General features: G+C 32.7%; 1 protein-coding gene across 1 annotated transcript; it reads right to left on the reverse strand.

The window, feature by feature from the left end:
- Window positions 1-734: 734 nt before the first annotated feature.
- LOC133196070 (protein draper-like) lies at window positions 735-3,108 on the reverse strand. The gene is made up of 7 exons (XM_061332017.1): window positions 3,017-3,108; window positions 2,876-2,928; window positions 2,500-2,664; window positions 2,000-2,053; window positions 1,825-1,921; window positions 1,694-1,730; window positions 735-1,409 (listed from the first exon to the last, which is right to left on the reverse strand). The coding sequence occupies exons 1-6, from the start codon at window positions 3,106-3,108 to the stop codon at window positions 1,724-1,726; spliced, it is 468 nt and encodes a 155-aa protein (XP_061188001.1). The 3' UTR covers window positions 735-1,409; window positions 1,694-1,723.
- Window positions 3,109-22,103: the final 18,995 nt, after the last annotated feature.

Here is a 22,103-nt window from a genome sequence, read left to right on the forward strand (position 1 = left end):
TTAAAAAAAACCTGAATATTTCAAACAACCAAGGAACTAGGTTGTGTAAGAACATAATAGAATCAATGTTACTTTAATTGCACTTACGGACCTGGTCAGGTACTGGTTGACCGAGACCGAAGGCCGGGTCAACCAATACCTGACCAGGTCTGTATATATAGTGAAGAGTACATTCACGAGTCACCGAATTCAAGGTCAATAATCATTTTATTAATTAGAAATAATCAGGAATTTTACATTTTTCAAATTGTAGTTCCTGTCTATATAGCAAATAGAAGCAATCAGCATAATTAGATTTCGGCAGTTAAACAACTGTTTCAAAAGTAGAAAACAATATTATGAAAAAATAAATATTCAAACAATAGCTTTTAAAGTTTCTTTGAACTAGCGGTCTGTCATGGATACGTTCACAACCTAACCTTTAAAACATGCAATTTGATTGGTTGATAAAAATATACATGTAAGCAAGTCTATGTTTGGTTGAGATGAACAACCAAAATAAATCTCCTGGAACTTCATTCTGAATTGAACTCAATGTGTGGTCCACCGCAGGAAAGATACTAGTAGTATAGACCAATCAAAAAACATCAAAATTCCTGATCATTTTATAAAAATAATATTATATAAAGGAAAAATGAGGAAATACTCACTATTTGACTAAATGACTAAATGACTTGAATCAATATTTTTATGAAGTACAATTTTAAAAAAGCAATCCACAACAAATATCGCTTAAGACAAAAAATGATATGTGTGTACTTGTATCTTTTTGCACATTTGATGTTAAGTTCCTTTTTAAAAAAAAAACTGAATATTTTATACAAATAAGGAACTATGTTGTGTAAGAGCACCTAAGCATCTTTGTAAACTTTCGAATTTCCGAAAACTGTTATAAAAATCAATATTGCTGTATGAAGCACATATAAAGAAGATCTATTTCAGATTGTTGCCCTTTTATAAAGAGTTTCATCCATTCCTTTTCAAGGGCTGGAAATTTAATTGAATAATATCATTCTTGCTGAAAGATATAAATTATTCCAACAAACGAATACAAACAACTGTTGCCATCGTTCAATTAGTAGAGGGTTTATCTTTTGTGCTCTGATAAATAGCTTTGCATGTAATACTGACAAGTTTAAATCTTGGACATATTTTCCTTTTGTTCAGAGATGGGACTTTCGTCATTTTGTTTGGAATGATAACTACATATTGCACTGAAAACATATCTTAAATACTAGTCTATTTTGAGTTGATTGCTTTTAAAAGTTACTTTAAGAAGTATTGTAAATCAAAGTTGACCTAAAGCTTAGTCATTCTCAGCTCTTTGATTCTTTATTTGTTTTTCTTTGTTCTCCACATCCTGTCTGTCAGTTTTATAGCACAAAAGAAAGATCATCCCTAACTTCTTTCTGTAAATAAAAAAGTCACATTTTACCCTTGTATTACAATGTTTTGTGAATACTTGAGATATGCATGGGAGAAAACATCATTGTTTCGATATTGTAAAAAGAGTAATTAGTCTCTTCTTTCATAGAAATATCTATAAAATGGTGTTATATCCTCATCGCATATCACTGTCAATAAGGATTCTATACATAGCGAAAACTGATGTTTTATTCACAGAGATTTCGGTTTCGAGAATGCATTCAGGGAAATATAATGTTTGTATCAACTTAACTAAATCTATGTTTACCTTGCTTCAGTCATTGTTGATATCCTTCATTCAAAATCTAAAAAAAAGTATGCAAAAATACTTTCAAATGTACGTTTATCTAGATGGATTCATTTCATATTTCATATAATTCTGAACTTCAAACAAGATACCTTAAGCAAGTGATTGCGATAAAAATCAAGGCAATAAAAGACGGAGTTGATGATATTGCTCCATGGATGACACAGGTATTGGAAGTAGGGGCAATATCTACAATTAAAAACTTCATTTAAAAAATCGACCTAATAATGTTTAGGTTTACCTTCATTTAAGTTGTGAAATACGCACTGTATTGGTAATTGGTTCCTATTTTTCCTTCTCCTGTTGTTCTCAACTGTGTTTCTTTTTTTTAATAAAGAGAAAAAGAAATTACATCAATGCCACTGGAGATAAGTTAATTTTCCTTAGACGAATCCTTATTGGTCAATTATTAGTAAAAATCAATTTTCAATTACGATATCAATATTTTTAATCCAAGAAAAAAAATGGACACTTCGTGTTCATTTTTATGGTGTTTCTAAGATTAAGGAGTTTAAATTTCAAATTTGTAAACATGCAATAAATGTCAAAGAGGAAAAAATCAAACATTTTTTTATGTTTTGTCAAACAACTAAGATTAATATGCAAATTAATAAGCGATGCTTAAAACAGAGTATCTGCAAAGTCTGTCCTATAGAAGCATTGCCGAAGGTGCAAGTGTTTTGCATCGTCAGAATAAACTCTTGGTAAAAAATTCAGAGTCGTTTTCTTTTTTACTTCTTTACTAATTATGGATTTTAAAAATATACCGTCAGAATCTGGACAACGTGCACTGGTCTCGTTACATTGGCAACCACTCATAGCATCACAGTACTGAAATGGCAAACAGTCACATTTCTGGCTACATCGCTGTCCAAAGTAGTTGGTTGGGCAGGTCACAGAACAGTTAGCTCCCCTATAACCCGGGTCACATTCTGAAAATACGTTTTATCTTGTGAACTTTATCGAATATTTCTTCAAAATAAAATGTGTTCAATTAAAGCGATGAGGTGAGATTTCCCTATTTTTCTCATGCAGAAGTTATCTGTTTTTCATAATAAATATCATTTCAGAGACATAAACCAGAATATAAATATTATAAGTCTAAAAGTAAACATAGATCTTTTTGATGGTTGGATCACATACCTACACACATATTTCCGACTTGCTTAAAATCCTTACAACAAACCATGGTCATTCTACAAAATAATGTTGATAATAACTATATTTTTTTAAGACATGCTTGTATACTGAAAACTAGTTACCGCGAAAAAACACTACACTTACCCATATCGACATATATTATCTCCGGTTAGGTTTTGGCAAGAAAACATGGAGACACTTAAAGAGTACACAAAACAAAAAACTTTCAGTCGCATTATATTATATGACTACAATATAAATACTGGATTTTATTTGTTTTAGGAACAATTTTTTTAAGTGAATTTATTTGCTGTTCCTTGTTTTAATCTCCGGAAATCGGCTTTTAGTATGTAATGCATGAAACTTAGATATTTCCTTAGAATCACTCCAAAACATACTAAATTAAGAAATATTCTCTTTAACTCATTAATACATCGCTATCTCAACACTTATTTCATAATTAGATTATTTCCCTTTATTTTTACATTTCTCATTATGAGGAAACACTAAGGTACTTAGGAGAAAACGTTTACAAACAAAAATCTTCAACACGTTATAGATCCATGTAACTATAATCATTTATTCAATATTTTTTCTGTTATATAGTGATCTAATTAAACAAGCTAATTCAGAGAATTTGTGTCCCCTGCTTAGAGAAAAAAGAAGAGCATGCGCAGTTCGGAGGGGGGGGGGGCACTGACCCCTGTATTTGTAGAATTATTAAATGTATACATGTATACTGAAGCAAATTTAAAAAAAATGCCAATATGGATATAAAGATTTGATTGCTTATTCTTTAATATGTGTATAGAAGTTTCTTTTTAATATACAGAATATTTATAACACTGTAATAATGATTTTATGAGTTTGTACACGCCAGACATCATAACTTTTTCATTTCACATGTTGAATAGTATCATTTAGTAAATCCAAAAAAATAAAAAAACATTAACAAAAGAAAAATAGAATCGAACCCGGGCCTCTCGCTTGCTAAGCGAGCAACATACCCTAGACCACGGAGGCACTTGATTATACAGCAAATTAAAGGCCAACATTAGGTCACACACAAAGTCAATAATGATAATGTCATAAGAGTTATGCTTCTTTGACTTTGTAACAAGAAGGTTGATCTACTCATTTCCATAATATGACTCATATTGAGTTAAGTCTGATTAAATGCAAACATTAGGTCACATATAATGTTTATATTCACGTTCGATATTGTCAGATTTTACACATTACATATTGTCTATTTTAGCCTTTACTAAATAGTTCTAATAGATGTAATTAGAATATAAAGTTGGCCGACAACCTGTATTATACGTAATAACTCTCCACATGCCCCTGTGCTAAAAATAGTGCCAAGCGACTTTTAAATATACAATAAATAAAAAAAAAATTTGGGTGGGACACTTTGAAAGGGGCGAGAGATACCATACGGAGTTATGGTATAAAATTTCTTTGCAAAAGCTCAAAAGCTTTTTGAGATATCGCCCGGAAACGAAAGTGTTACACACAGACGGAATTTGGGAATTTACGACCTTGAGCTTTGACCTTTTGACTCAAAATCAATAGAGGTCTTCCTTAGGCCACAGGGAGTTGTTATGTAAAATTTCACTGCAAAAGCTTGAAGAACTCGCGAAATATCGCGCGGAAACGAAAGTGTTAAAACAGACAGAATCTATGAATTTATGACCTTGACCTTTGGCCTGTTGACCTCAAAATTAAAAGAGTTCTTCTTTAGTCCATAGGGATTTGCTATGCAAAATTTCATTGCGAAAGCTCAAAGGGTTCTCGAGATATCGCGCGGAAACGAAAGTGTTACAGACAGACAGAAATACAGACGGACGTACGGACGGACAGACAGATCCAAATTAATATCCTCCACTTTCAGTGAAAGCGGGGGACAAAAAAGGCAGATACGGAACAAAATATATATTTTATAACTCAACTCATGTTTTCATGACTTTAATTGCCTCAGCATGAAATGTTTATTTTATGCTATATAAATCCTTAATAGATAAAAAAAACTTTTCAATACCCTAGATGTTAAAACTGTATTCAAAAGCTTTGAGAATGGTCTTTTACAGGAGGAAAAAAACAGTTTTATGCTGTCTACATTGATTTAGGTGAAACATGTGTTAAAAAAAGTGAATTTTTCAGACACATAAAGACTCTTCTGAGGCTATTTATTTCGACAATATCAAGAGATATATGCTGAAACGAAGGAATTTATTCCCATTGCCTTTATTGTTAGATGAAAGCGATATTTTTTGTTGTTGCAGAGCATTGGCTTTGACGTGAACAAATAATATTTTAGACACGATTCACACTGAGTTCAATGAAATCCATGATAAAGGTATTCCTATTGAATTGGAGAATCGTACAAGATCTGTATATCTCTCAGTAGATTCGATATGCAAGAGCATGAAGTGAAACTTGAAAACAATACGATTAAGTTCCAAACTATGGAATACTGTTGTTGTACCAGTCGTCTTATATGGCTGCGAGGTGAGGACAATTATTTCAAAGAAATCAATAGAGAATCTTGAAATATTACAAAGATTTGCAGCACGCAGGATTCAAGGATTCGATCGACAATCTCCATCACCATGCACTATGTACTCGTTGGGACTCATAAAATTCAAAAAGCTTATTCAGAAGAACCAGCTACTTCTCTGGAAACGTCTTTGTAGATCTAGCTACACATTTTTTCTAAGCGTCTATTTATTGCAAGGTTGTGTTCTTTCTCTGATAATACACTTCAAAGGAAACGCGGATCTATAGACTGTATTTATAAGATAATGAAAAGTTACAATATAGAGTACTTCTTCAGCGAGGTACCTCCTCAACAGAGAAACACCGTCAAAACTTAGTTGGAATCAGTACATCAGCAATCTTGTAAACCTTTCTTCTTATGATGAATGGAGAACCTCACTTGGAGGCCGACCAGAACTAAATCGTTTCGAGGAAATACATCAAGGACTTACACCCCATCCACTTTGGATGCTTAGCCTCCAGCACCCAGAATTTACTTGGAAACTATTCGAACTCATAAATCTTTCAATTACGTATGAGACGGAAGAAGAAGTAGTGTGCAAATTGTGCAAAAAAGTACACAGGATATCGTTTTACATTTTATCTTAGACTGTCCAAATCTGTTTAAAAGCCGTGAACATCTTATGACCCTGATTGTTAACTCCTACCAGTCAACATATATGTCGATTTCACGCACAAGTCCGAAACTATTATAGTGAATAATCTTCTAAGGTCTAGAAAAGATGGAATCATCCCAGAAGAGGAATGGACCACCTTTATATTGTCGGTTTTTACCGGCATTACAGGGATGCTTAAGGACACGAAAAATCTTTTATAGTGAAAGATAAAAACTCTTTGAAATTTCAAAACTGGGAAAAAGAAAAAAAACGTGAACTTTTTGTCTTCACTGCACCTGTAATATATTATTAACTTATGCACTGTTGACCTTAAATGTTTTTCAATATGATAGAACCAATCTCTATACTATAGAGGAAATAAAGTATGTCTGTCCCAAATTTGGAAACCCGATGGAAACATATGGGAATCGTGACATCAGTAGTTTCCATATAGTTTCCATTCTATGGAAACCACATAGTGGTTTCCACATATATTCCCGATATAGAAACAATCAACCTGTGGTTCCCGTAAGTTTCCCAATATGGGAAACCGTGGAAACATGCAGTAGTGGTTTCCACTTGGATTCCCAATATGGAAGCAATCAACCTGTAAGTTCCCGCATGTTTCCCAGATATCGTAAACACGTATGCTGTGGTTTACACCTATTTTCCAGATACATGTAATAGACATTTTGGAAATATGAATCAAAAGAATAATAAAAAAAAAAACTCTTTGTGTAATTCTGTGTAATAAGATTGAATACTCTGTGACCGTAAACCCAAATCAAATAATTTTTAACATTTTAGTCTCGGTAAAACTCATAAAGACACGTGAATTAGAATTAATAGAGAAGATTTAATACAACATTTAATTTTAGAAAAATCAGTGTAAACTGGTCAGATAAAATTTAATCATTGCGCTGATCCTTGTAATCGCGGGCACCTGTTCTCACGTGCCACAGATGGAGACATGTGTCGCGAAGACACCTGTGACTGTGCATTTTTTTGTATATTCTATGTGATTTGAAAGGATTTTCTACCTAAGGGGAACAATAGGCTGTGGTCAAGCATGTACAAACACATAGTCTCCGCAAACTCAGTTTAAATTTAGATGATAAGTGCTGGCCATTGATTTGATTTAAAAAAAATTATTTAAATTATCAATAAGATCACAAAATATTGATAAAATAAACTACATTAATTTTAAGATGTTCAATGAGAGAAGGAAAAAAAAGAATTGTATTTCAATTTTCATTACTGATTAAAAAATAAATTAAATTTCCTAACCGTTTAAATAGTGTATGTACTTTTCTATCGGTCTAGAATAAATCTAAATTCTAAAATCTAAATACCTTAAATGTTTTGAAAAAAATAAGCCATATAATTCAAAATGTTGGTCAAGGTGACCTACTTTTCATATACATACTCCGAGGACCCAAGATGCATCAAGCGACAAAAAGGTTGATGATCATAGGTCTTTAAGTTCTAAAATATGCCTGTTAAACAATTTGAAACGAATGTCGAAAAAATTCAAAGAGTAGGTCACTGTGACCTACTTCTAAGTCAACATGATACATGTCTGAGGTCCTAAGATGCATCAACTGACAAGAGATGATCCCTGTCCCTAAAGTAAGAAAATATCGAAGATTTAACAAAACGTACTTTTTGGTCAAATTTGAAGTGACCTTGAGACCATGCCCTTTGCCCCAAGGTGATGCCTTGAACAATTATAAATCTACAACATATCTCCATCCTTGTTTGTAAGTTTGGGGATAATCTGCCCAATGATTCTTGAGAAGAAATCATCTTAACTGCTCAGATCATCTTCCGATATTTTAGAATATCTGTCTACCGAAAGCACTTCCAACATTTCATGGAATTAAGAGAAAAAAAGACGTACATGCAAAAATTGGAAAGGAGTTACATGACCATATGTTATAATATACACAGTGTATCTAGAAAGGGTTACAGGATCTAAAAACCAATTTGATGGGGGAAACTACAGATGAAATCGATGAGTATATAGGTGACCTAAAGAGTATCTTTTTGAATGAAGCCAAACAATCACTTCCAAGAAAGAAATATCGATCATATCTGAAGCAATACTGGAAATACTGAAATATTAAGAAACTTCATGTCATCAATGGACAGAAAAAAGCAGTATGGATTGAACAGAACAGGCCACGTGGCATGAAATGTTAATCCTACAGAGATTATAAAGCTGCAGAAAGGGAGTTTACAAATGCACTTCAAAAGGCAATACGAATTAGAATAACAAACTTGATCAACTACAGAAATAAGTAAAAATGAATATGGGCTTATTCTATCGCACTATCAAAAACCAGAATAAGAAATCATGGACATCTCATGAATTGCAGATCAACGGGGTAGTCATTCAAGATCCAGATATCATTCGTACAGCATGGTACGAACACTACAGAACACTTGCTGCAAAGACAGACGACCCATTGTTTGATCAAAGGTTCGAAGAACACGTAGAACTATCTGTAATTAACATGAAGGAAGAATCCTATCGAAACTTTGATAAAGTTGGTGATGCTACAATAAGGAAAGGAGAGGTTACATAAGCAATGGAGAAAATGAAAAACGGTAAAGCTTCTGGCCTTGACAAACTTGTCATTGAACACCTATGTTTTGTGCAAGATATTATTCTAGAATTTTTTGTCGAGTTGTTAAACGTTATCCTAGACATTGAAAAATATCCGATGCACTTAAAAAGGGGAGTAACTATAACTTTGTTCAAAGGAGGAAAAAAAGACAGATATAACTTAAACGTCCTACAAAAGCTATTTAAAAAATATATCATACTCAAGGATAAAAAGTATCAACACTGAACCAACTTTCCACACCCTCTTCAGCAAATTTTCTGTCCAGGATGTGGAAGTTTACAAGCAGCATTTGTTATAACAGAAACAATTCACCACTATATGGAGAGAGTCTCTGTAATTTATGTGGCATTTCTAGATGCCACATGTGATGTTTTTTAAAACAGTAATTAATACTTCATAAACTGACCAATTACACCGCGATCTCAATCCGGAGAGCAATAATTACCCCAAAATCAGCCTAAATAGTTAAGGTAAAACGATAAATTTTATTTTTATATTTTTAATTTTATTTCTTTTTATTTACAGTCTTTTAAATGAATTTTAAGAAAACTACGTTCAAATTTAAATACCGGTATATTTTAGTTTCTTCCGACTAACTGTTTACATATTTTCTAACCGATTACCATCGTTCAGACAGAGTTATTGCTTAACCAGTTATAAACTGCCATCCATAAAATCAATGTTTTTTGGCAACACTACATTTTTCACTTGTACTCCTGAATAATGTATTCCATATGAAAAATCCCAAACATAACGGAGAATTGACGTTTTATTTTTTTTTAAAGAACATACCTGTGGTATTTTATTTTACTGCGGGAATGATTTTTTTCTACATAAAACGTTAATTCTAAGATATTTTTGGATTTTTCATATGGAATAAATCGTAGATATGTACTAGAATATGAAAGAAGACAAGTAAAATATCCTTGGGGTGAATACTCAAAGGGGGGGGGGGATCCTGTCCACAAGCACATGTGTTACAAATAAGCAAAACATACATAAGCTGTATAATGTAGATTTTTGAAAAATATAGGCCCTGGGGTTAGAGTTGAGCCGAAATCATAGATTCAAAATTTACAAAAAACATATGTACTGGACAAAAATCTTCAAATTATCTCGATGATCGTAATGATATTGAAGCATCCCAATGCCGTGTTGATTTGATTTTGAATAAATTGTAACTCCTTTAACATCTAGCTTTTTTCCACAAAATGGAGTCAAAATGTTTAAGAGTACAGAATATTTTACTTTTTTACATCTTCTGGGCTAACGAGACTCAGAAAAGCATTGTGGTCCTTTAGCCTCTTGATTAAATCAAGATAAAAGGTTCTTTTTGTGAGAATTTGTAGATTTTATAAGGTTTCCTCCGTTCTGTATTACTGACGTAAAGGAAGGAAAATTATTTAAGATATGTTTCTACCTCCTTGATACGCAAAATCGTTTTTCTGTTTTTCGAAAAAGAGTAGGCTTACTGGGGGCCCCGAGAGAAACTTAAAAATGAAAAAAAAAAATAACAAGAAATTATTAATCATATTTATGAATTATAAATAAGAATTTATATAAATGATCTTTCCCTCCAAAACATGGCCGTGATACTGTAGATTCGGCGTAAAGCAAAATACGATCAATCAATCAATCAGTGCCGGCCATATATCACAGGTTCCCTTATCTGGGTTGAATAATTATGATCGGAGATAGAAACAGAGTTGGTTGGTAAATCTTTCATTTTAACAATGGAAGAGTTTTACTGCTTACAAAATTCATTACACATCCAATTTTTTCAAAATTAATTTTCAATGTCTGTAAATGAAAAGATCACTTAAATTTTTTTTTCTCTAACAATGAAATATGGATATATATTTCGTCAATGAAATGTGGAGATAACCAACAGTATTCAAGCTCAAAATCCATTTAAAAAATAACAAATCGGGAGCCTCATAATTCAGAGGTGGGATCAGGTGACATGGAGGAATGAGCATCCCTGTCGACCAGTCACATCCACCGTGTGATCCTTGTCACAATCGCTAAAAAACGGAAAAATCCGTAGACAATTCAGGGTGTAAAAAATGGCCGAACAATTAGTTTGAAGAACATCATTCAACATTTGACTTAATGATAGGTTGTATTTTCTCACAAGGTCATTGTATCGACCATAAAATTTGCAAAAGTGATGACTTCAAACGAGACTGTTGATATTCTTGGTTCATCAATGTTTATCAATAGCCTGCCATGTTTTAGAAATTGTTCATACGTAGAGCATGCTCTTGCATATCGAATCAACTAGGAGACAAAAACCCCATATACAGATGTGTCTTTCGAAACCCTATCTACCTATCTAAAACAACAACAACAACACAAGCTGATAAATGAACTTTAGACTATAAAGAATAACATTCAAACAATTTGATTTCATTTTTATATTTTTCTCATAGAGAGATGAATACCTTTACTAAATCGAGGTAGTTTATGATAATAAAATACTTAATTTCGCAGACTCTCTACAAATATTGAAAGAAAATGACAGGATTCTAACGTTTCCATCAATATAATGAATTCCTGGATTATGTTTGTTTTTCTGCTCTGAAGTAACAAAAACCAAAGCACATGCGGACGCTAAACATAGGAAAAAAACTTGGAATGGCCTAATATACCTTCACCATCTGCTTTTCTGTGATTGTTCAGTCCAAATCATGTCACATCTGCATTTTCCTTTTTAATTAGTTCCGTGTATTCTTTAAGGATTGATTGATTGATTGTATGTTGTTTTACGTCCAATTCGAGAATTTTTCATTCATATAGAGACGTCACCATATACCGGTGGAGGGCTTTAAATTTGACCCTTACTCAGCACTCAGGGCCATTGAACAGTGAAGGATCTTTATCGTGCCATCGCCTGCCGTGACACGGGGCCTCGGTTTTTAAGGGCTCATCTAATGGACCCAGTACTTTCACTTCAAAGCACATGGCGAAGGAACAGTTGCTACCCATTTTTTTTTTATCGACTTAGGTCAGTCGTGGCCGTGATTCGAACTCACGACCTCCCAATCACGGAGTATTCTTTTAAGGAAGAACAATTTTGTCCCTACTCTCTGTATCAAATTACTAAATTCCTACTACAGTGTATCTGATTCCCTAAATACTGAGTATTTTCATTGAAGCCTGCATTCTTTAGAGAATTACTTTAGTGGTCATTCACACTTCTGTATTTTATCATAATATCGGACTTTTTAGGTAAATCAAAAGTGATATTTTTTTAGTTCTGTATGAAAAAAATATTCAGATAGTTTTCAAAATGTTTGATTTCGTTTACCCGATTCTGACAAAGAGCACACGACGGTGTAGGGTCGACAGGGGATGCTTACTCCCCCGTGGCACCTGATCCCGCCTCATTGTTTTTAAATAATGATTTTTGTTTATTATTTATACAATTAACATAATCTGCTAAAGCATCATCATAAAAGGTAAATTTAGAGTTCAAGGAATCTGTGTTTTCTATTAATTCATTTCGGTATAAAAAGATAGAATGCCATCCTGTGTAATGCACGTTAGAATATTCAACATCATCTACGTCTGAATTTGATTCTAGGAATGAATCATACAAAACAACTGAATTTTGTCCTGCGTGCCTCTCATCAAAGGGGCTTCCTCTGAATTTCCCGTTTGTTCGGATTCTTTCCTCACTTTTGTTCAGAAAAAATATCGTGAGAAAGGTTCGGGTTGTGAGAGGATCTTTCTCTCTAGCTGTAACTATCCGATAAGCTGCTTAGGTGTACTTTGAAACTTAAATGGTTGTGAATTCCAGATGTCCAGATATATGTTCTCACTAAGAAAATCTATTGACTGATGGGGTTATTGAGTAGTACCAGAGCACTTTTCATCGACGTTAAACAATGGTTGATCACCGGGCGTCTGTCTCTCTGTGAATGAAATGTCAAACACGTTCTTTACAAACACTTTTACCTTAAGAAAACGAATTAAAATATTTAGGTCATTTTATAAACAACTTGAACGAATAGATAAGACTTTTCAAGAATTAAAATAGGAAAAAAATATTAAATGCTATATTCTGTCAAGCAAAGTCCAATTATTAATATGTTGTTTACCTTTACATGTCAAATTTGTTGTTTTATTTATTTATTTGAAAAACAAATGTGCTTTTGAATTTGTTGAATATGCAAGTAGCAACGCGTTTATACAGGAACATTTATTTCATACGTCATCCTAAAGAACATTATCTGATTGGTAGAATTTTAAGAAAGATGTATACAGAAACTGGTTACCATTTTGCTTTTGATCTTATGTTCATTCAAATGCTTAAAAATCAGTGTTAATAAAATTGATTGTTCAGTAGAAATATATGTTAATAGAAGGCTATTTCAGTAATAATATATCATAAGTAAATACCTGATCCAGGAGGTCCCAAGAGTTAAGAGAACAGTGACGGATATTAATGATGAAATAATAAGTGTGAGAAAATAAGCTGGATATGTTTTATCATTAAATGCAATTAAAAGTTGTATGATATTCGTATTTAGTATTGATATAATTTTTATTCTAGGGTTTGGCATTGATAGCAATCAACATTTGTATCTAAGGGAAAAAATGTTGATTCAGTTTTATTATTCTCTTATTCTGTAACATCATTTACATTTTACTTACGATAGTTATTCAATTGTTATATGACGATATTTTGAGAGAATTCTACATAATGTACAATACATGTATATGTTATTCACTCGTTAGGTGTACAATTTTACATTTTAAACGTAATAATTTTTTTTATACATTTTTTTATCATTTACTAAATTCATTTAATAAAAGTTGTACATTGCAAGATACAATTCACTTTGTTCATCATTATCAAAGTGCACACCAAAATATCTCCAGTTGCTCAAATGTTAACGGAAAGGATAACAAAGTGATCAATCTCAAAAAATCAACAAACAATACAAGTATGTGAAGTGATCATAAAACACGGACCCTTGGAAATTCCAGAGGTGGGATCATGTGCGTAGGAGGACTAAGCATCCCCTGTTGATCGGTTACACCCGCCGTGAGCCCTATGTATTGATCAGGTAGACGGAAATACCCGTTGTCAGTTCGGTACAAAAACAAAGGCCTTACAACTGGTATGAAACAAGTCAGCCAAAATACGACCTGTGTGCAGCAATCGTGAGAGTGGTTTTACACCTATAATCTACGGAAATGCACATCTGGTTTGACGTTTGAATTTTAATTATAAAAAATATTATCGGGATTTTTTAATTTTTTTCCAATTTCTCACAACACATCTATGTCTTTTTGCAAGATTGTAAAAATATAAGTTTTAAAGTGGTTTATTGTTGCTAAGTGATGAATTGGTTCTGAGCGAATATAAGAATGATAGACTTCATTGGATTCAACGTTTACAGAAACTTTTATCATTAGCTGATGAAAACAGAAACTTTACTTTGATCTTAGTAATAAGGCCGAGAATTTATATCTCCCTTGAATGTTTATCAATTATTCACGGCATACTGTATTAATCTTCGTTGACAAAACCTTTTTTGTAACTGTAAGATTTATTTATCTGGTCATATGAAAAACCAGTACATGACTCAAATAGCCCCGTTCTAGTTTTTGACTAGTGTGAAAAATGATAATTATTTATAGTTACTTTTAGATATATATATATATACATAAAAACTTATGAATACTACAGTTTTTTCGAGCTATTTTAGTGCCAACTTCTACCAGGAAAGCGTCTTTGACAACAAGATGGCTTCGCGCGGCAATTTGAAGAAGGTAAACAAAAACGTGCACTGACACTGGTTTTGGTGGTAAAGTAAAAAGCAGGAAGAGTAAGCTGAACTATTTACAAGTGGTGTCCAAGCCCGACACATCCCATCAGCCATCGATCAGCAGAGTTATCTTTCAGGCTTGTTACCCAAATTAAATAAATCAAATGGGTAACAGTCTCTTGTCCCCACCCCCTACCCATTTAATAAATGCAACTATACCACTATACCATATTTACAACTTCCGAGTCCAGTTTTGTGTCCATCTGCATTTTATCGTTGCTAGATCTCATATATCATGTGCTTATTAGGTGTCAAAAACTTCAAATAAATCGACAGAGCTGTCCAAAACTTTGAATTTGGAGATATGCAGGATACTGAGTATGCAAATTGCATATTTAAAATTTCTTGTGAAATAAATGATGCATTTATAACAACTTATAACTTACTAATCAAAGAAAATTTGTGAAATAATCATATATCATTTCTTATATACAATTATAAATACCATTTCTTCACGAATATGTATTAGATTATAATTAAATACACATAAACAGATAAAGTGTACAATTGAGAACACATGCACAAGGCAGACCCGTAAGATAAAACGTCATCAGACGTTTTATTGAGGGGGCACAGGCATATAGTAGCTATAGTTTCTATAGTAACCTATATATCGGAAAATTTATTGGGGGGGGGGGGCACGGCCCGCCGTGCCCATTCCCTGGTTCCTACGGTCATGCAAGGCCCTCGTATCTTGTGTCAATGAAAAAGGACAGATACACTATTTACAATTATGGTTGTTGCTGCATTGCTGTTAACAGCTGGGGAACGAGTATGCAAAATGCTTATTGTCAATGTCCCAGACACAGGATGAAAAACCATCCTTAAGCTTTCGCCTAATGGCGGCTTAAAAGGGGCTTAAATTTGTTCTTAAAGTATATAAATCGTCAACAGAATCACTCAGTTGTTGAATATCTACACAATTAACATAATCTGTGAAATTGTCATCAACGTATAATTCAGAATTCGAAGAATTTGTTTGTTCAAGCAATTCAGTTTTGTCTAGATTAATGGAATGTTGTCCGGTGTAATTCACGTTCAAGCACTCACCATCATCTACATCTGAACCTGATTTTAAGGAACACGTGCCTTTAAATGATTTGTCTTCATGTAAAACATTAAAATTTTGTCCTGTGTAACTGACGTCAAAATAAATATCCTCTAAATTTTCGCTGTCTGTATAAATGCCTGTTTCTGATTCTTTTCCTATTGTTTGGATTTTTTCCTCACTTTGTTCAGAGATTGTATCGGGAGACAGACACGGGCAGTGAGATTGTTTTTCTCCTTTGCTGTTTTCAATAGATATTTTGCTAAGTTGTACTCTAAGACTTAAATGGTTGTAAATTCCAGATGTTGTATGAGCATATATGTCCTCGCTAGGAACATCGATTGTCTGATGGGATCGTAGAGTACCTGGAGACGTATGCTCGACGTTTAACAATGGCTGGTTTCCTGGCGTCTGTGTCTCTGTGGATAACAAGTCAGAATAATATAATTACAGATACTTTTACCGTTATAAACCGAATTCAAAACTTTTTGTTCATTTTTTTTTACATTTTGAAAGAATAAATAAGACTTGAAAATTAATCTCTGGTATTGTCAGATTAGGAAAGAGTTAATAAATGTTCTCGTCATTTTAATTACATGTTGGTTTCATACCACAATATCTATCTTATGATCAAATGTATCTTTGAAATTTGCTACAATGTGAAATCACTAAATTTTGTAGCGATGTAATTTTCATTGTACTTTGTGCTATGCAGGGACCCAAAAACTCGTTTCCCTTAAACATACTCAAATTATATTTTATAATATCGGTTCTTTTTTAATTTATTTTCTTCAATTCAGCCACGAAAACAAATTCCCTCGAAACGATATTTTCTCTCTCCAATCACGATAATTTGACCAAAGGAAATTGAGTGATTTTACTGTAAAATGTATACGCAACGTAAAACAAGGAACACATTTATACTGAAACACGTCCATGTACATTTATTTCATATTGTGTGCCGAAGAAAATGAATTCTCAATTTTGAACAGAGATATATGCATAACTATGTTTACCTTCCTCTGCTCTTCTTAATTTTTTTTTCATCCAAATACTTTAAAAAGATAACGTCAATGAAATTAAATATGCATTAGGCACATTTGTAAGACAATCTCGTTCTGAGTAAGATATCCAGAAGTCGAAAACCTACCTAAAGCAGGAAACTCCAATAAAAAGCAGAGAAGTGACGGGTATTACCGATGAAAAAGCAACTGTAGTAAATATATTTGGTTTGTTTTAGCATTAAGTAAAATTAAAAGTTGTAAGCTATCGTACGTAGTAACATTAAATAACATTTTTACTATTCAGTTGTTATATTGACCTCAACCAAAATTTGCAATAGAAATTTGTTGAAGGATAATATTTGAAAATGAAAAAGGTAAAGAAATCAAACAATCATCGATCCCATAAATCTTAAAAACAATGCAAAATTAAGAACAGCTCATTTAATGACCCCTGGAAACACCAGAGGTGGGATCAGGTGCATAGGGAAAGTAGTCGTCACTGACAACCGGTCACATCTACTGTGAGTGAGTCCTATGTATTACGAATAATCCATAGTCAAATTTAGTATAAAAACTACGGCTTTACAATTGGTATGATACACGTCAGTCAAAATATGAGCGACGATAAGTTGTATTTGCAAACAAAGTCATAAAAAATAACCATAGAATTTTTGCTTAATTTAAAAGAAATTGTTGAAATTCCTGTGACATCAATAACATCAACTTATTAGCTAGTAGTCTGTCTCGGTTAAAACTGATGGTACTAGAGCATGCTCTTGCATCTCGAATAAACATCATGTGTAGATGATAGTGTCATATTACCACATACATGTAAATAAAGGATTTGATGATGAAAAACTGAAGTCATTTTGTTTGTCATACAGTTAAGCTGTTAGCTGATCATTATCATTAATAGTTAGTAAAATATCAAAATGTGAAACAGATGTCTTATTTCGAGTAAAATATCAAAATGTGAAACAGATGTCTTTTATTTCGAGTATACTGAGATATATTGAGTCGACATATGAATGAAAGTAACTTTTGTTAATTAATAGAATGTCGTCCATATGTCTAAATGCCGAGTTGAAGGCCACATCTTGAATGTTCCTCTTTTCAAGTAGTAGTTTGAGAATATATTTTGCTTCTTAGGTATATAACACAGTAATCTTTTCTGTCTAAGAAATGTATGAATCGTTCATCCATGTAAAAAAAAAACTACCTAATCATAAACGTGTTTTATGGATGTTACTTCATATGTAAAATTGACATCACTGCAAATTTATTTGTCGATTTGAATATCTCTATTAAAAATTATGAAATCAATGTTAACAAAGATCCATCCTTGGTTTACGAGTTACCATTCCATGCAGAAAAAGTAAACCATTCGTTTTATTTGGATGTTCTCCAGTTGAATCATAACTAAATGTCTTCTCTTTTTAAAACAATTAAGGAGATACATACTGTATAAGATGTCAGCACTTGTTGATGCTTCTGTAGTTTCTGGTTCTGTGTGAATAAAGAAACAACATTCACCTATAATCTGAGATCAGAGGAAAATTATACTTTAGGAAATATTAGGTTTTACTTACATTGATATGGTTGTTGAATTGTTGATGATAGTATGGTTTGAAATGCAGATTACAATTAATAAGAAATGGTAATTCTGATCTGTGATACTGATTAATAGATGAAAGGAAAAAATGGTAATCGTTTGGAAATTTTGTCAGTTATATATTAAATAAGCTTGATCTAATTTGCACCCTTACCATTTCCAAAGATTTTTATTCATAAGACATGTTTTTCAAACAATCTGAGAAATGTAATGAGTGTATGCACTTGCGCTACCTTAGACCTGCTCTGTTATAAAGTTTCCTCCGCCGCTCTAGTATCATGATATATTATGACCACAGTCCTACATGCAATTGCTATCCGAAGAACTAAAGCTCGTTGCAACCGATTAGCTGTTTAAACGCATATACAAAATTTTCATCAACAGACATGACTTCTTAATTCATTTTTTAAGAATTATTTTCTATTACTTATTTAGACCTAAATCAGAAAATTTCTGAAAGTTTACTTGGAGGACAACTGCAGAGTTCTATCCCTTGTTCAACGTGCTACTTACTGGGGTCTTTTGAGGGGTAGTTTGACAATTATTCAAAAAATTGCATACTGGTGGCTTGGTTAATATATATATATTTTTTTTTAAAAAAACAAGAATGTATAAATTTTTTGGAAATTTATTTACCTGAAAGATGTATGTTATATTGAATTTAAATACCCAATGATTTTATCAATCAGAAGATTTCAAATGTCTGTATTAAAATAGTTTACTATGACGGCAGGAAAAATGAAATACAATATGATATTTGATATACAGAAATTGCAAAGCACATCCACATGTTTCCCTGAATAAAAGAAGTTGAATGATATTGATAGAACATATTTATCAGAATAAAAAGATTTACATTTTTTAAAGTTTGCTTGTTCTGTAAAAAAAAAAATAGGCTATGTCTGAAAGTGTCTCTCACCTGGATATGTACAATAAGCACTAGTCTTATTACACACGCATCCCAGTTTCATATCACAGAATTCAAATGATGAACAGTTACATTCTTCACGACATAGTCTTCCATAGTAATTGTTTGGACAGGTAAAAGAACAGTTGAAACCCCAGTACCCTGGATCACATTCTGAAAATTCCATATTATGCATAACCATTTCTAAGATTTTTTCAACAAAGTTAAATTTTAGTGTATGTACTCGTTGCGAAAACTCCTAATGTTTCGTATTTCTGAATTTCATAATTTTTATTTAAATTTTATTTAATAACCTTTTAGCCATCATGGATTCAAAGTTGCTGGAATATTAGCAGACAAAATCGTTGTGCAAAGTACATATACATACCGATACACATATTTCCAATGGCTTGAAAGTTATTGCAGCATTGCCGAACATCTCTAGAATATGAATTCCATTATTTCATTAAATAAATATAGTTACTAGTTATTTAAATATTATATTTCAAAGCTGCAGTAGTGATTATGATGCACTTACCCATGTTTGCAAATATTATCTCCCGTTAAATTTTGACTAGATACCATTAAATTATTCAGGAAACACAATAAAATGTTCATCTTTTTCAAATTAAATCACGGAAACAACGAAAACGAACGAAAGAACGAAAAAAACATGCTCATGTAGAACAGATATTTGTAGGAGAATGGTTTCCTTTGATTTCACAGGTCCATGCTACAGGCTGCACAATCTGATTTGTTGATTTTGACTTTTAGAACGATGTACAATGAATCAACTCATTTTCGGAAATGTCTGTATATCCTTCTGACGTATACTTTCATTATTCAACATTTTCCCCTCTACATCAGATTACATTTCAGCAACGAATTTGTTTTAAAACCAGGAAATTTTACATGTATCAACTTGCATCAATTATAAAGGGGGAAAGGAAGAAACTAAAATTTAAAACAAGTACACTCTCTGTTTTATAATTTAAAATGTCAGACATAATTTTTATAGAGTTAATAATCTAAAATTGATTAAATCTCATTGATTCAATCAAATTTCTGATTCATTTCCTACATATCTTTCGATTATTCCATTTTCAAATGGTTATAGAAATAAGAGAATAGAGACCATAAGGGAAACTTATACTGTTTCTGACAACCATATCCTTTGGTTCCTTGGATACCTAAAGTCAGCCAATGGGTGTTCCTTATTGACCTCTGCCATTCTTTTGTCAGAATAGAGAAATGACAGGTTCTTTTTATGAATACAGTTGATGTTCTTAAGGACGGAATGGTATGAGGTTTCTAGTGGAACCATTCTGTATTTGTCTGTCGTGTACTGCCGCTTTTTCATCAATATAGCGGTTTATACGGTATGGACTTTTGACAATTTCTATAGTTCATGTCATTGATCATTTAAGTGCTTTGTATAAACTTTCATTCTTCACATCCTTCTATTATTATTTACAACATCTGGCACAGTAGGATATATGAACATCAAGATTCTCATAAAAAGTTAGGTGAGCTAGCGTTGTGGCCCTCAAAACACAGAAGCAGATATCTGATCCATTGGTTTAAGTTGCTGAATCGATTAATTATCAATAGGAAGGTACAATGGTGCACTGAGTGTTGCGTTGGGGGAGGGGGGTGTCTCAATTCAGAATGGTTAATCTAGAGTGGGCTTCAAATCGGTACTGGTATAATTCATTAAGTATGTCTTAAGCATGCTGTAGTTTACTGTAATTTCAAAGATGAAAAACAAGAAATCAGTAGAATTAATGAGCACCTAATTTCATAGTACTGCTTTGTAGAAATTGCATCTTCTCTGTTCTTTCCGGAAAACATACCCGAAGTTGTTTTTCCGAGCTTGCCAGACGAATTCAGGAAGGTAGTGAAGAAAAGCTAGGTATTCAGGATAACTTTAGAAATAACTGATCTCTACAATCTCTACAGTCATGGTATTATAAGACCTATGTTACTGCTACTTTTTGTACATTTACAGGTTAGAAAGCAAAACACGAAACTTCAGATATTTTTTTTTTCAGATGATAAAACAAACTTTACATGGTACAGTTTAACTATAGTAGTATTCACTGAATGCTGTACCCTGAAGTCGAGCATGCGTATTCCAGTAAAACACGGACCTCTGGAAATTCCAGAGGTGGAATCAAAACGACGACCTAACAAATGGTATGAAATACAATTATATCAGACAAAATACGATCCAATAGTAGATTGCATCTGCTAACAAGTTCATCATGTCGACCATAAAATTTACGAAATGGTGACTTTAAATGAGGTAATTAAATAGCTGTAACATCAACTTATCTTTCAGTAGCCTGCGTCGGTTTAAAAATTAATTGTACTCAGAGCATGCGCTTGCATATTGAAATAGTTGAAAGACATAAACACCATATGCACGTGATGGCTGAATATTACTACAGAGAGAAGAAAACTTTTCAATTGCAAAGTTGAAGTCATCTCGTTTGTCATACAATTTAGTTTTTAGTTGACCCTAATTGTCTATAGCCAGTAAAACATCAAAATATGAAAAAGATGTGACAGAATCTGTGGTGTCGTTTATTTCGTGTTCACTGGGATATATCAAGTCGACATGTTAAATGGACTAACGATTGTTAATTGATTAAACATCATCGATATATCTGAAGGTCGAGTTGACGGCCACAGTAAGTGTTTTTCCTCTTCTCATATATAAGTTTTTGAGTAAATTCTGCTTCATAGGATTATAAGAACAGGTCAGCTTATGAAGGAGCACAATTAGTTCCCATCTAAATTCCAACAGTTCACTGGAAGATCTGGGCTGGGATTCATAAACATACTTAAGATATGTGCTAAGTTTCACACTTAAGTATAAAATAAATTCCTAGCTAAGAAAAAATTCTTAAGTCATATTCATAAAAATTCTAAGTGCAATTCATAGCTAAGTTTAATTCTGAGAAAATTAGAGCACTTAAGTTAGGTCACCCTAGCAACGCATACTATTTCCCGAACAAAAGCGCACTCTTTTG

The sequence above is a fragment of the Saccostrea echinata genome, unplaced genomic scaffold (genome assembly GCF_033153115.1).
Source record: "Saccostrea echinata isolate AGI-Se365-2 ecotype Australia unplaced genomic scaffold, CSIRO_AGI_Sech_v1 ptg000030l, whole genome shotgun sequence".
NCBI lineage: Eukaryota > Metazoa > Mollusca > Bivalvia > Ostreida > Ostreidae > Saccostrea > Saccostrea echinata.

Excerpts from the sequence above, each read along its gene's own strand:
- LOC133196070 (XM_061332017.1), bottom strand. The coding sequence starts at position 3,108 with ATGCGACTGAAAGTTTTTTGTTTTGTGTACTCTTTAAGTGTCTCCATG. Across the intron at positions 2,665-2,875 it reads AGTCGGAAATATGTGTGTAG|AATGTGACCCGGGTTATAGG; the intron begins GTATGTGATCCA and ends ACGTATTTTCAG. Across the intron at positions 1,922-1,999 it reads AGGAACCAATTACCAATACA|ATATTGCCCCTACTTCCAAT; the intron begins GTGCGTATTTCA and ends TTTTAATTGTAG.